The 14,855-nt window shown below is 34.2% G+C and overlaps 1 protein-coding gene across 11 annotated transcripts in view; it reads right to left on the bottom strand.

Annotated features, from left to right (window-relative positions):
• KDM4C (lysine demethylase 4C) overlaps window positions 1–14,855 on the bottom strand; it is a 293,255-nt gene that overhangs the window by 223,889 nt on the left and 54,511 nt on the right. For 10 of the 11 annotated variants that reach the window (XM_040541823.1, XM_040541820.1, XM_040541821.1 and 7 more), the window contains 2 exons: window positions 11,723–11,772; window positions 1,396–1,499 (listed from right to left, as the gene is read on the bottom strand). In XM_040541823.1, coding sequence (XP_040397757.1) covers window positions 1,396–1,499; window positions 11,723–11,772 — 154 coding nt within the window. Of the gene's footprint in view, window positions 1–1,395; window positions 1,500–7,737; window positions 7,778–8,399; window positions 8,416–11,722; window positions 11,773–14,855 lie in introns of those variants that run through there. The other variant, XM_040541831.1, reaches the window with a different exon arrangement.

Here is a 14,855-nt window from a genome sequence, read left to right as displayed (position 1 = left end):
TATTTACTTCTTGAGCAATGGATTCACTTCAGATGGTATTATTTAGGCTACAAATTACAGGATATCATAATGTTATCCTATAGCTCTGAGATTACCTGTTTCTGTATTCATTCACTTAAAATACTTCCTGCTGTATTTTGTGGGTTATAGTATTTTATGCTTCTATATAATATATATATATAATATATAAACATTCACTTAAGTATTTTTGTGGGCTACTTTTCCTACTGTCACATAAACAACTGAAAGAGATGGAAAGCGCTGCATAATCCTATACACTACACAGGGGAACATAAGAAACTAAGTTTGTATACAAAGGTCCACATGATACTCATAAACAAATACACACTAAAACAGAAGCAACAGAAACAACAAGAATAAAAAAGGGGTATGGTGAGGACAGTTTACAGGACTACTTTGCAGCAGGAAAAGAGTGAGAATCATAACTGATTAGTGATCAAAAGGCTTTTATGATCTCGGAATAAGACAAACAGATGTTCAGGCTGGGGAATTTCCAAATCAAGAGGTAGTCTTCTAAGCAGGCTTGCAAAACCATTGAATTTAGGTATTCAGAATTTAAAAAACATTCAGGATATAAAATACATATACTTAAGGAAAAAGCAATGCAGTAGAAATGCTTTTACTAGCTGGCACCTACCGGAAGTTCAAAGTTCAAGCGAAAATGTTCTAAGTTAAAAAATTGGGAAGAAAATCTTGTAGGGAAGGATAACAAACAGAAAACTTCAGACATTTTTGAAAGCAGCTAAGTTCTAAATTCATCTCCAATGAATCCCAAAATCTCTTTTTCCCCACTTCCTATATATATAAATTTGTTCATAAGTATCCAGTCTGCTACTACTCAACAGTCCAAAATAATCATTCTCTATTTTGGTAATACTACAGCTTTTTATATTATATTTTAAATTATGTAACAGTTCTTTCAGTTTTACTCCCCCCTGTATACTCTGAGGCTTTTTATATCATAATACAATTCTATTAAATTACATCAGAAGAGCAATAGAGACATTAACAAATGAAGCATTTATTTTAAGATATTAGGTATGTAATTTTTATTAGTACAGCTAGTTAAGCAGGGTTTCAGACAACTGAAAATCACATGCAAGCTTTCATGGAAGTAAAATAGAAAGAAAAAATAACGGTGATCCCTAAAAAGCACAGACACTTTCAGGGTACAGACTGTGACAACGGCAAGTGCTCTCTATTGGAAAATTCCAAGCTAAATCACGTGAGATAGCACTTGTTTTCATCTTTTCATGGAGCCTGTGCCTAAAAAAATATATAATTTTGCCTCACCTTCACTATGAACAATCTTTATAACAAACACAATATAATTCAACATATGAATGCACAGTTTAAAAATAAACACAAACATACCTTGTCAAAAGGAATTCCGTACTTTTTCAATATGGAGGGAGAAATCAGTGTCATCTTGTGGCGAAGAAAAGCATCACATCCTTGAGAGCTGCTTGGGAAGAAACCTATTAAGACAAGAGAAGCCAAATTGGGTATTCTTTAATTAAAATAACAAAGACATTTTTATATTTTATTTTTTATAATGAACAATACTTCAAACTTCCTGTATTTTTTTTTTATCCTGTCATTGTTAGCTGCTGAGAAACTTGCATAGAAGTCAAATTCATCTCCTGCATTTTTTAGCTGATTTTCAGCTTTTGTTTTTTAAGGAACTGAAATGATTTTTCAGAAGTCAGATCCGTAAATTTGGGCATCCTTTTCTTTCCTTTTCCAGAAATACTTTATATTTTTCCACATGCATGTTCATACTCCAACACCTGCACACCTGAAAATCAACCACATTATTAAAATTTAGAAAGATTCTACAATTATTACATTTAGCTAGCACAGATCATCTACACAGTAAAAAAAAAAAATAAATCTATCTAAAAAGGCCAGGTAGTATGGCAACAGCATTCTCAACTATTCCCCAAAGTTCACAGGTGTATCTAATAAATGGGGGGAAGGAGAGGAGACAGGTTAGTTTTGTTGTTGATTTTGCTTCTTTACATCTTGTTCTGATTTTATGAACAAAGACTGTTATTCAGGTTTCAACTTTCATGATTATTTATGCATCATTCCATTAACCTTTAGTTCATTAACTAATGATACAATCTAGTTGACAAGAGCAAAGTTATGTTCACCTCACTTTGACTTTTGTCAAAAAGCCATTTTTGACTGTGTTAAAATCTAACATCACTCAAGTCTGACAAAATGTTACCACCAACAAACCAACAGAACTAGAGTAATGAGTAAATTGTTTCCCTTTAACAATCAGCCATGACTAGAAGCTGTTATTTTTATTGTTGTAAAAAGATATTATTATTAATCTTTACAGTCTTTTTAGTGTTTGCACTAGATCATTACCAAGAATCACCATGAGAGATAGTATGAATAACTGCAATTTGTCCATAGAGCAATCACAGAAAATGTGTCATTTTACTGTATCAAGCATGCAACATTTGAAAATAACATTTTTGTGAAGTCCAACTTCATTATTTATTTCACTTTCTTCTGGAGAGTGTATTTTGCATCATTACCAAGACTTATTAACATCAATAGTTTACTCCACTGTATGCCATTTATTCCTAAGAGATTTCAGAAAGCTTCATGGGCTACTACTGAAAAATAAAATACCCTTAAAAGTACTTATATCAAAAATGTCTCTTAATTTCCAGAAAGCAGAATTAAGGCACAAAGGAATTTTCCATAACTATCACAGATCCACAGGAGAAAAACTGAGCAAACAAGTTGAAAGAAGCACTGGTTCCATGTCATGAGATTCTAAGTTCTCACTGTTAGTTTTAAGAAGCTTCATCACTGACCTTTCAAACCACACAGGATGCAAATATTAACTGTAATTTTTAACTGAAGAAACATTAATTAGTCTGATGCTTCTGAAAGCAACAACAAAAAATCTATTTTAATGACATTGGGTAAAAAAGGATGCTTCAAAGTTATCTTAATTTCCATTACAAACCTAAAATTCTTATGATAAGAAAATCCAAAAAAAAAGCCATTTAAGAACAAATTTATTTCTGAGTGCAAAGAATACACGTGCAACATATGTACTGCTATTCTACATAGAAATGCCCTCAGAAACATGGACAGAAGTTAAAGTGAAGCAAAAAGTATTAAAAAAATATTATAATAATATTATATTTTATCAATTACCTTGCATATCAACTTGATAGTGGAGAAGATAAAAAATCAACTATTCATTATGAAAAAGTCTCCTTGATAACAGTATTAATAGTAATTCAGAAGACATTTGATTCATTTATGCATAAAATATTTTACACCTGAAGAACATACAGGATCCTGCCTAGGATTATCCAAGGTGTTTAATGTTTGTCCACAGGTTCTTGGTTAATATATTAACCAAGAACACCGCTCTACTTTCTCCAAACTGCATTATAAATTGTTTTGCTGAAAAAGAAGCCTGCTAAATGTATTAAAGCAGTAAGAAGAGGTCACTCAAGAAAAACACAGGAGAAAAATTAACTAATAGTTTAAAAAATTTGTTTAGTTGATATGAAATTAGCAACAGGACATTTAACCAGTAAAAAATGACTCTGTCATCAATTTACTGTGTTTGGAGAAGTAGTTGTATCCCTCCTCTCAAGTAAACATTATTTTGCCATTCACAAAAACAGTTTCATACCTAGTGTAACAACACTACTCAACTAACATCACTATTAAATGAAAAGTAACTTTCAATCAATTACCCATCTAAATATTTTTATGAATAGATAAAATCTCAGTAGTTTTCCAGTTTATTATGTACAGTCATATTTTGTTTCTAATATGATTCTCACATTTATGTCCATTAACCATCCTAGAATTCCAGAGCTACCTTAAGATGAGCATATTACAGTTGATATGTTCTCTGCACTTTCTCTTCTAGCATACTCCCCAGTCCTGTGGGAATTATTTTTGTTCTAAGTTACTGGATAAAAAGTTCCCTTAAGGAGCAAAGGTGTAATGTACACTTACACTACTTAAATCTATTAAGAGAAATTTACAGGATTTAAAAACATTTGTTGTGATTACAGAGCCCTCCCAGTGAAATCAAAGGTGCTGCCAACACATTCTATGCCACTATAAAATATTTTTCTTACTCTTTCAAAGCCTATGCTTGGACACAAATTTTCCAGTCTCATTCTCAGAAATGCTCCCCTTCAATGAACAAAGGAAGAAAGTAAGGTAGCATCTCCCCATTATAAGACTGTTCATCAGAAGGTCTTTTGTTCTACCCAGGCTAAAGATAAGGTCACACAACTTCTCCTTCTGCAAAGACAAACCCTGCAAGAGAACGCACTAAAGGACATAAAAAGACCTACTAACACATTGAATAGAGGACATTACATAGGGAGTTTCACAAGACCTTCACAAATACATTAAACACACAGACAGAAAGGAATAAGCTTTCTCACAGAACATTGCAATTTAAATAATAAGAACACCATATAATCTTCTATCTCCTTTGTTAAATTTTCAATTATTTTTGATCCACTGCAGGTAAATTCAAGACATGCCTGGAACACAACAGAATCACTCAAATACTTAAGTTGATGTTAGAATTACCAATTCACAGCTTTACACATTAATCCTGAATACCTAGTGAATTCCCACAACCAAAAGAAAAAAAAATACTGCAATCTAGAATTCAAGTTCTGTAGCAGATTCATGCTTTTATTAACTACATGAAATTAAGCACCCATTAGCTCTATATCAGTTCTACAAAAGCAGTTATTTTGTGGTATTATTTTGTGGCAACCCCAGTTTCACAGTCTTTTGAGACCTGGTAGACCTCTTCTATCTCTATTCTCAATACTTACATTTCATCATCTGTACTCTACCCATCCTCTTCCCTACTCATCCTCTCATAAATGATTATACAGAACACGAAATGACAATTCAAAACAATTCCTTCAGAAGAACCAAAAGATCAGTATTCAAAGATTAGGGTAAAACTGATCGGTTGCACAATGATTTTCATCCACAAGAAAACAGACCATCTGGTTCAAAATTCTCCAACCCATGATTTAAAGAAACTGATATTCTGAACATCTAGAGCAGATTAGAATGATCTCCAAGATAAGAACATGATTCAACATATGGTGGACAAATGTTTGGGTACAAACACATACACTGCAGGTAGAGTACATTTAGCCAGCAAACAGAAGGTCCCACTCAAGCTTTTTAACAGCCTTATCTAGTTAGCACAAGCAACAATAGCAAAGAGTATGTGAAAACACAGGCTTCAGACTGTGCTAAGAATCAAAAACATGCTCTCAGATAACTCCACATACATACTCTGTCAAGTAACGTGAACCAAAATAAGATAATTTTACACAAGGTAACCAATAAATATAAATAAATAAAAATAAAAAATATAAATAGATATAAATAGATATAAATAAAATAAATAAATGCTAATAAAACTGTTTTGGCTGTTATCGCTAGGCCAGTGAAGACTATTCCACTTCACTAGACAATGTCACCTTTATGCAATTTCTGGTTTTGTGATCCATTTTCCAGATACAAGTCAAACCGTTCTTATCTTTATGGGAAGCTGGCAGCAGAGGGTACTAAGCAGATTGCTAGCTGTAACTGAGGAAGACAAAATTCACACACACACACAACACTGCTGCAGTGAGACACACTAAAGAGTCCATGAAAAGGATCAAGGATAAAGACAAATTCAAAATAAGGCTGGCTCAATTAATTATTGAGGGACAGTGAGCATTGTTAACCCAGAAGGCTTTATTTCTTTTTTTTTTTTCCAACTTAAGGCTATAGTTCATATCAGGTGACCATATTATCACCACAGTTATCTCTCATGAAAACTGAGGTGGGTTGGGTTTTATCCTCCAGTTGATTAGCATTATCAAAACAACTGGAATACTTCCATATGCTACTAGTAATGTGTTCATAGTGATTTCAGTTAAACTGCTTGTCTATTATTGTACATGAACAAATTATGGTATTTTTATTCTCAAATTAGTAATTCTTAAGCATACAAGTAGTTCCATTGACTCCACAAGGCAAGTGGTTAAATATTATCTTATATGATCAAAGATATCATAGTCTGGCTGAAAATGAAGTCATTATTTAACAAACACACAAAAATCGTATTCATAGGGAACTTTCAAATCAAATTCTAACCAGGGAATGAATGAGGCCATAATTCCTATCTTTTTCTACACTTTCACACTCAAGTCTTCACCTCAAATTTTACATTAAGCATGTAATATTTTTAGCTTATTAATATTATTTGAAAATAAAAATATAAAATTTGCAACATAAGAGAACATCCTAAATCGCAAATACCTTCAGTGTAATTTAACTTTACGGTAGTTAAAATTAATCCCAACTAAGTAATTAAGGAAGAAAGTTCAAAATTAAAGTGATTTTTTTGCTTATGTAGGCATTCATTTAAATGACTTCATGACTTCAGAACATACAAAATATCAACCATAATTCAGTGATCACAAGATCTACTCTTGGAACACAGGCAAATATGAAAGAAAGATTGAGTTTTCTGGTCTATTTTCTACATTTTACTTTGTAAGTATACATAAAAACAAGATAACTTCTTAAAATTAATTTGCCATGATTTGAATTAATTTGATCTAACTTAATGTATTGTACATAAAAGAACTTCAGAGGATAAGCTTGCATGGCAACATTCCTCACAAAGAAGCAGTGGCAATCTGTATGCTATATAAAGCAAAGAGCACAAAAGACACAAAAGAAGAAAGTGCTGTGAAATATAAGTGTTATTATGCCCAGATGACTATGTTACAGACCTAAGTTTATTATCTCTTATATGTGACTTTCTTAACTTGACTCACTTAACTATCAATTGAGACAAATTTCAATTCTTCAGCAGCTGCAGTTTTCAGATGTTAAGACCCTTACAAATTATGCAAGTTCTACATCAAATTCCATTTAAACAATTATTTATACTCATTTTCATACGTAACAGGTAATGACTTCTGCATCAAATAGATTAATTAATACTATATAACATACAAAGCTTTTTCTAAAACCACTACATACTTAGAATGTTTCAAATTTTACTTCAGTTTCTTCCGTAACATAAATGAACATCAGATAGATGTCATCTCTTCTCTAAAATAATTTCTGCAATTACATCAACCATTAAAAGAATTTGAAAATCCTTCAAAATGTCATTTAAGATTTGCCACGCTGCTGCTATTCTCTTTATTTTCTAACCCATTTTGTGAAACAAAAAATCCTTAAGAATACCACAGTATTACAGATTAACATAACAAGTATAAAAATTGCAGTAACAGCTCACTTGAGATTTTTATCACATTTATGTCTACATAAAATTGAAAAAAATCCTACATAAATGAGAAAGCAGCTGAAGGGCAAAATCAAACTGTTGCCTTTATTAGATGCAAGTCTAATGTCTTTCAGATAAAATATTTGTAGGTGCCAGTCAATCAACATTTCAATGGAAAGCAAAGATGAGAGCATTCATGCACAAAAGGTATGTATGATAATTGTGATGTGCAGACAAGATAATGGAAAATATTCTAGCCTTCCTTTAATTCTAATGTATCAACTGCTGCCTTGACTTAGACAACCTGCCACATTTAACGTAATATTTTATTATTTTAATTATTATAGGAGCATTCAGTTGATTCAGTAAGCATTAGTCAGCAGTTAGCCTTCTTGCATAAGCTACTTTTCTTCAGATGTTGCACTCCTATAGTATGAAAAATTTTAATAAACATTAAGTATTGAGACTCATTTATGTTACGTTCCATTAATATTTAACAGTAAGTAAATTATAGCCATGTAGCTAACTTTTCATATTCACCTTCTTAATATACCCTACTGTACACCTACCCTAATTTTACCCTACTGTAAAATTTGGACTGTATTTTAGCAGGCAGCTGTTGCAAAGTAAAAGATCACAGAAGTCTTAACCTCTGTAAGTATAATCAGAAATGGAAGTTTACAAATAAGTGAAAGTATATTAAAATGAGTATAAATTTCATCATCTGTATGCCTAAGAACTACATCTTCCATATTGTATTCTAAGCTAATAGCTGGACCAAAAATACCACACAAACACCCTATTCACTGAAAAACAAGGTAGAACACATTAAAGTCAAACACTGAAAATTTAGGAAATTTCAGAGATGTTTGGCTGTAAAAGTAACTCACATACCTTACATTGCTGTTACAGTAAAAATCTCAATATGAGCATGTAGTTTCCCAACAGAAACAAATCCAGTTTCATCCACTGAATATAATAATAAAAAACATCTGAAATTTTACCTTCACTGTTCAATATCTGATTCTATGTTTTAATTGCTACTCACTGTTCAAAACCTGGTTCTGAAATAAAAAATAATTAAGTTTTGATCATACTTACCATGATTCATTAAGGAAAGTAGACTTCTATTCATCACACACCTTTATAATTTGTAGTATTAATTATAAGCATTAGTAAACAACTTCCATGCAGGTGTGCCCTGAAAAAGGCTGATTTGACATGCTTGGGCAGCTTCACTAAATAAAGCTAAGGATGACTAACGATCAAGGAACTGGGGTCCTGTTCCCAGCTGTGGAAAAAGGTGTATGTGTATTCCAATGCCAGTGCTCCTCACGCCTGACCCCTGCCTATCTTGCATTATTCTACTAGTTCTAGTCCTAAGAACTGTTGCACTGGATGAGCCTGAAGTCCTATTTAGCCTACTACCCAACTCTGACTAAAGCATTCTGAGATTATGACACTGGTCTCCCCACCATATATCCTATCAGCTTCTGACAAACAGAAGCTTCAGAAATCTCCATTTCTCCCCCATGCTTTGTCCTGTTCCTCTTATTGTATTGACACCATTAGCAGCACTAAGAGCTCTGAGCACTCTCAGCATACAGTCTGCTAATATTATAGAAGTTTACAATAAGTAACATAAATTCCCATGAAAATCTGTGTTTTTTTTTTCTTTTTTGTTTGGCTGTGTTTTTTTTTTTTTTTTAAAAAAAACAGTATAGCTAAGCATGCCCATGAAAAATAACTTACTTTCCAAATCTGTACAGGTAAGTCTAATATCCAGGGAAAAACTGTGTATGTCAAAGAAAAATCTGAAGCTTTTTTTTTTTTCAGCCTGCACCAAACAGTGCCATCCTTCACTTTCAGTTAATTCTTAGAAAGAAGTAAACAAGTGTTGCTGAAATGGCCTATTCTCTCTCTTCCCCACTCTTTATTTAAAAAAAAAAAAAAAAGAATAAAAAAAGGTTTGGATACACTCATTATAAAACATTTAAACATGAATAGTTAGTTTTAAAATGCTGCACAGCTATAAGCAGTCAATATGAAATTCTATAATAAACATTAGAGCAGCCAAAACATATCAAATGCAAATACTACATACACTGAGATCATCTTCCCAGCAAATGTCAAAAGTGGCATCAAATAATAGCATCAAATCTTTGCTTCCCCTTTGTAATCAGCCAAGGTGTGTGTCAAAGAATTCCAAAGCTAGATGCAGTTCCTACATATCCTCTAGCAGATTTCTTTGCCAGCATAGTTCAGTCTCCCCCTGAATCCATGTCATTATTTTTTTTTATTATTATTACTGGATTTTAATTTCCTGAGACCCTTCAGAGTCTGCATCTGTACTGGAAGATCTAATGAACAATCACTGTTTAGCCTTTTCCAAGCCAATCACAGGTCTTTATCATACCTGCTTCCCTCTACTTTACTGTTCTCCAGAATGAAATCTTATAACTTAACAGTCCTTTATATAAAGTTTTCACCACTGTCCCTCTCTGAACCTTTGCCACATCTCTATTCTTTTACTCCCTGCTCATTTCCTATAAATCTTACAAATATTTATTAACCTATCTTAGCATAAGTCAATGTCACTTGCCCAGTCTATCACATGCATCAATTTGCTTATCAGTGAAAATAACAGCTTCAAGATATGCATATGAAGAGTTCTGTGCTTTGCAAGTCATAGAAAAGGATGGAGAAAGAAAAGTGGCAATTTTCTCAACTGAAAATATGGGAAGATTTAGGAACAGTATAAGTAATTATCCAGGTCGAAATCTATCTTTTTAATGTGCTTGTTTGTTTGTTTGTTTGTTTGTTTTATGAGTGTGAGCTCACATCTTCACTTTCACATCTCAGTGATACATTCATTTCATATTAGTGTTCTCAGTGACTAGTTTAAACATCATGCATATATACGCACATAAACAGATATGAAAAGAAAATGAACAAACGTTTTCAGATGATGGCCCTGTGCCCTGGTTTCAGCTGAGACAGTTAATTTTCTTCATAGTGGCCTGTAATGGTGCTGTGTTTTGGATTTAGGAGAAAAATAATGCTGATAACACATTGATGTTTTAGTTGCTGCAGAGCAGTGCTTGCACTAAGTCAAGAACTTCTCAGCTTCTCACACTGCCCTGCTGCGGGTGCACAAGAAGCATGGAGGGGACAGAGCAGGACAGCTAACCCAAAGCAGCCAGAGGGACAATCCACACCATGTCACACCATGCTGAACAATAACACTGGGGGGTTGGCTGGGAGGGGAGAGGGGGTGGCTGCTGCTTGGAGACTGACTGAGCATTGATTAGCAAGTGGTCAGAAATTGCACTGCGCCTCACTTGTTTTATATATACACAACAGTTTATTTTTATTATTTTTCCTTCTTCTTCTGTCCTCTTTAATTGTCTTTACCTCAGTCCACAAGTTTTTACCTTCTTCTGATTCTCTCCCCCATCCCACTTGCTGGGAGTGAGCAAATGGCTGTGTGCCCAGTTAAACCCCAGCAGTCCTGACTCACAATATCCAGTTATGAGCTTTCAATGGTATTCCTTACATAATATCATTAATAGCAGGCACGTGCTGTCCAACCAAGAAATATGCCTAAATATTTCTGTATTTATAAGTAGGCACTCTTAATCTAGACATAAAAGGAGAGCTGTAGCTTTTTTTAAAATAAACTTATGTGCAAGAAGAATTTTCCTTTAAATTAGCCTCATCCTTAGATCTCATCCCCACAATAACATCTTCTGCTCCTTCTCAAATGATGCTCCTCACACCTCTGGAGGGCAAAAGCCAGTAAGTGCTTTGGCTAAAGTACCTTTTTATGCCTGTTCACTGACTGCTAAGATTTAGAATTGGTACATTTTGTCTGACTCCTCTTTCCCAGAGGTACTAACTAGGTTTCCATCCTCTACCCTGTCATTAACTTTCATGAAACTTCTGGACACTCAGCTATCTTTGACATTTCTTTGAATCAAATTTGGCTAAGATCAGCTACAAATTCAAAAGTTCTTGATGAAAAGCTATGACAAGCAAAAGAAAGCAAGGGCACAGAAGGAGGCAAAGATACCGGCAATGAACATCTAATGAATAAAAAGGGCAAAATACCAAGTCTTATTTTCATAAACTTAACCAACCTAAAAATGCCAGTACAAAATAAAGTACTAAGAAAAAGGCTTATTTTGTTTCTTTAAAATTCCTCAGAGTACTAAAAAGTGTTCCCGTTTTGTAAACATACTACTGACAGATAAAAGTCACACAATATTTAGAAGTAATAAAACACTGTAGGTTAGTAGAGAAAAATGTTTTTCATTTTGCTGGAGGTTTGTCCTTCAAATATCTTACATACAGAAATACTGAAAATATTACCTTGAGCTAGTCTTTCAAGCCGCTTCCCATGCTCTGGAGGAATAGCATACCTAAAATTCAGATGAAGAAAAGGGATAAAGAAAATGGTTAAAGACATGATTACTAAAGTAAAAATTATTTCACATACAATAAGTACCCCAAAACACAGAAAACAGGAAGATTAAAGAATGAAAAATTATATGGGAAAAATATACTATTTTCTGAGAAAAAAATAAAGATTAAGTTATCTTTGAGAAAATATTTTAGCATATTTCTAGCTTAAATATTATAATACCCAGTTCAGAAATTTTATATTCAATATTTTATATTCAATATTTTTAAATCATGCATATTGACAATATTTCATTATTATAACAGGCCAGTTAAAAAGCTACATTTTCCATTCCTAAATGAAACAAAACCACGTAACAGAATAAATCTAATTCATAAAGGTTTAATCTCTGGTTTTCACTGTGTTTCACAAGACACAGGAGTTCAACAGAAACATATGAGCGTTAGACATCACTATTTTGTCTTATTGTCAATGCTAAGGAGTAAGAGGTTACTTGTCTTTGTAAAACATTACAAATTATTTTTTAACTCTAACAAATAAATGCTCTTTAAATTCAGAAATTGTACAGATTGGAAACACTCTGTTCTAACAATAAACTATTTTTAGAAGATTCCATAAGCTATTTGCAACAAATCAGTAAGAACATAAAACAAGTGGAATCTGAGCAAACACAGAAGCTTCACACATTTCACACATTTACTGCACTTAATAGATATACTACACGTATATCTGTGCATTATGCTTTATTTCTGACTTTAACAGCTTTCATTCCAGTTTAATGTCACAACGACTTCAGATTGATTCTTCTTTACAAAAAAATATGGTTCAGAAAAGGAGAAAATGCATATTTAGCATAGTCCAAACCTGCACTTTCAAAGTGAACATGCAGCTTTTTTTTTTTTTACTATATTGTGACCACCTATTTCATTGATCTTCCCTGTCAACTACGAAAAAACAAGTGACTCACTTTGCACAACCACCCCATATCTCAAGCTCTCATTTGCACCTCCACACACAATTTTACACTATCTCAACTGAAACTGCTGCACAGAAGCAAGACTTTTCCAAAGCCAGTGCCTTAAATAGAACAAGTGTAACAAAGCCCATGCCTACTGACAACCCACTCCAAATGCTATTAAAGAAACTTTCAACTTGACTCTGCTCACTGCTTGCAGTTTTAAACAGAATTTCCTTGTTTTCCCAAAACTGATTGTTTATCTCCATTTATACTTCCAACCTACTTATGTCTGTTCTCCACTGCTTAAAACACATGCATCAGTGTATACGTAATAATCTAAAAGTATGTTTGTATCTTTCACACACCAGTGGAGACAAATAGCTACGTATAACTTGTATAGCTATGTCATTAAATACACAACTATAAAATAAAACCAGAACAGATAGTGTTTATGTCTAACAAAAAAAGCACAAAGTAAAGTCTCTTCTTTACTTTTCATGTCTTTAATGGACTGGAATTATTCTTAAATGTTGTTCTTCCAAAAGTATGATTTACTGCATTTTTGTGGTAACAGAGAGCTACATGTTTCTGTTTGTACCCATAGACTTAGGTACTTATCAGTAGTCTAAAAGACAAAACTTGACAACTGAGGTCTCAACAAGTCTCTTGAAATGATAAAACAGGGCATGTGATTTAACTGGACTACACGTATTTATTTAGTGAATCTAAAATTATCAATCAGTAATTCATTAAGAAGAAGGACATGGACATACTAGAACAAGTCCAGAGGAGGGCCACTATGACCAAGGGGCTGGAGCACCTCTCCTGTGAAGACAGGCTGAGGGAGATGGGGTTGTTCAGCCTGGAGAAGAGAAGGCTCCGGGGAAAGCGGCTTTCCAGTACCTAAAGGGGACCTACAGGAAAGCTGAGGAGGGACTCTTCATCAAAGACTGTAGCAGTAGGACTAAAGGGAGTTGTTTTAAACTAGAAGAGGGTAGACTTAGATAAGACATTCAGAAGAAATTATTCTCTCAGAGGGTGGTGAGGCACTGGCACAGGCTGCCCAGAGAAGCTGTGGGTGCCACATCCCTGGGGGTGTTCAAGGTCAGGCTGGACGAGGCTTTGAGCAGCCTGGTCTGGTGGGAGGTGTCCCACCATGGCAAGGAGGGTAGGATTAGATGATCTTCAAGGTCCCCTCTAACCCAAACCATTCTGTGATTCAACACAAGCTAGTGCTTTTCACTATTGTCTTTTTTGGGGTAACATGGTAGCATCTACTCCCTGGTCCTCCATTTCTTCCCACTGTTGCTACTGTCCCTCTTCTCACAGTTAAAGGACAAGGAACAGGAGATTGCCTTCACAGTATCATTGGAAGCCGTAGTTTCCAGTAATGCTCCAGTAATGACTTTCCTTGGTTCCAAATACCATTTGTTAGAAAACTGAGACTTATTAAACATATGAACCTGTCTTGGATATCAGTCAAAGAATGGTGAAATGAATCTAACTGGATGCTTCATCTACTGCACAGAACACTGAACAAACTCCCAAGCTCTGTCTCAGATCACTGTCAGTGAAAAAAATATTCCCTCTCAGTATCCTTAGCCAGGTCATGTAACACCTTCAGCACACTCTCTCATATTGCAAAACACTCCATCACTTTCCATACAGAGGTAAGAACCACTGTCAAGCTGAACTGAAACACGTTCTACAGCATCTCACCGGGTTAAGTGTTACAGACTTACACTGCAGCTTCAGATCAGCTATTAATAATGACATTTCAGTTTTCCAGCATACCCTCCTCTCTCCCAAGAACACTGAGTACTTAGGGGAAAAAAATACACGTGGAGAAGAGGCTGAAAAAGTACGGAAACTCTCACAGAAAACACCGTGCACTCTTTCTGTTACTGATCTCTTCGCTACACCCGCAGCGTTAAAAGCTTTCGGAAAAATATTTTCCCCACTTTGTGCCCAGCCTCTTCTTAGCTACATTTCCAAACAGCCACTAATGTTTGTCTGACTCCTCATATCTTAAGGTCAAGTCCTGTCATCTTCGAAAGTACACGTAATGGATTTTAAATGCTGTATTACTATGAAGCAAAGAGAAACTTTTCGGATACCAAGCA

Source organism: Cygnus olor, chromosome Z (genome assembly GCF_009769625.2).
Source record: "Cygnus olor isolate bCygOlo1 chromosome Z, bCygOlo1.pri.v2, whole genome shotgun sequence".
NCBI classification, from domain to species: domain Eukaryota; kingdom Metazoa; phylum Chordata; class Aves; order Anseriformes; family Anatidae; genus Cygnus; species Cygnus olor.
This window is presented reverse-complemented; position numbering and strand designations above follow the sequence as displayed.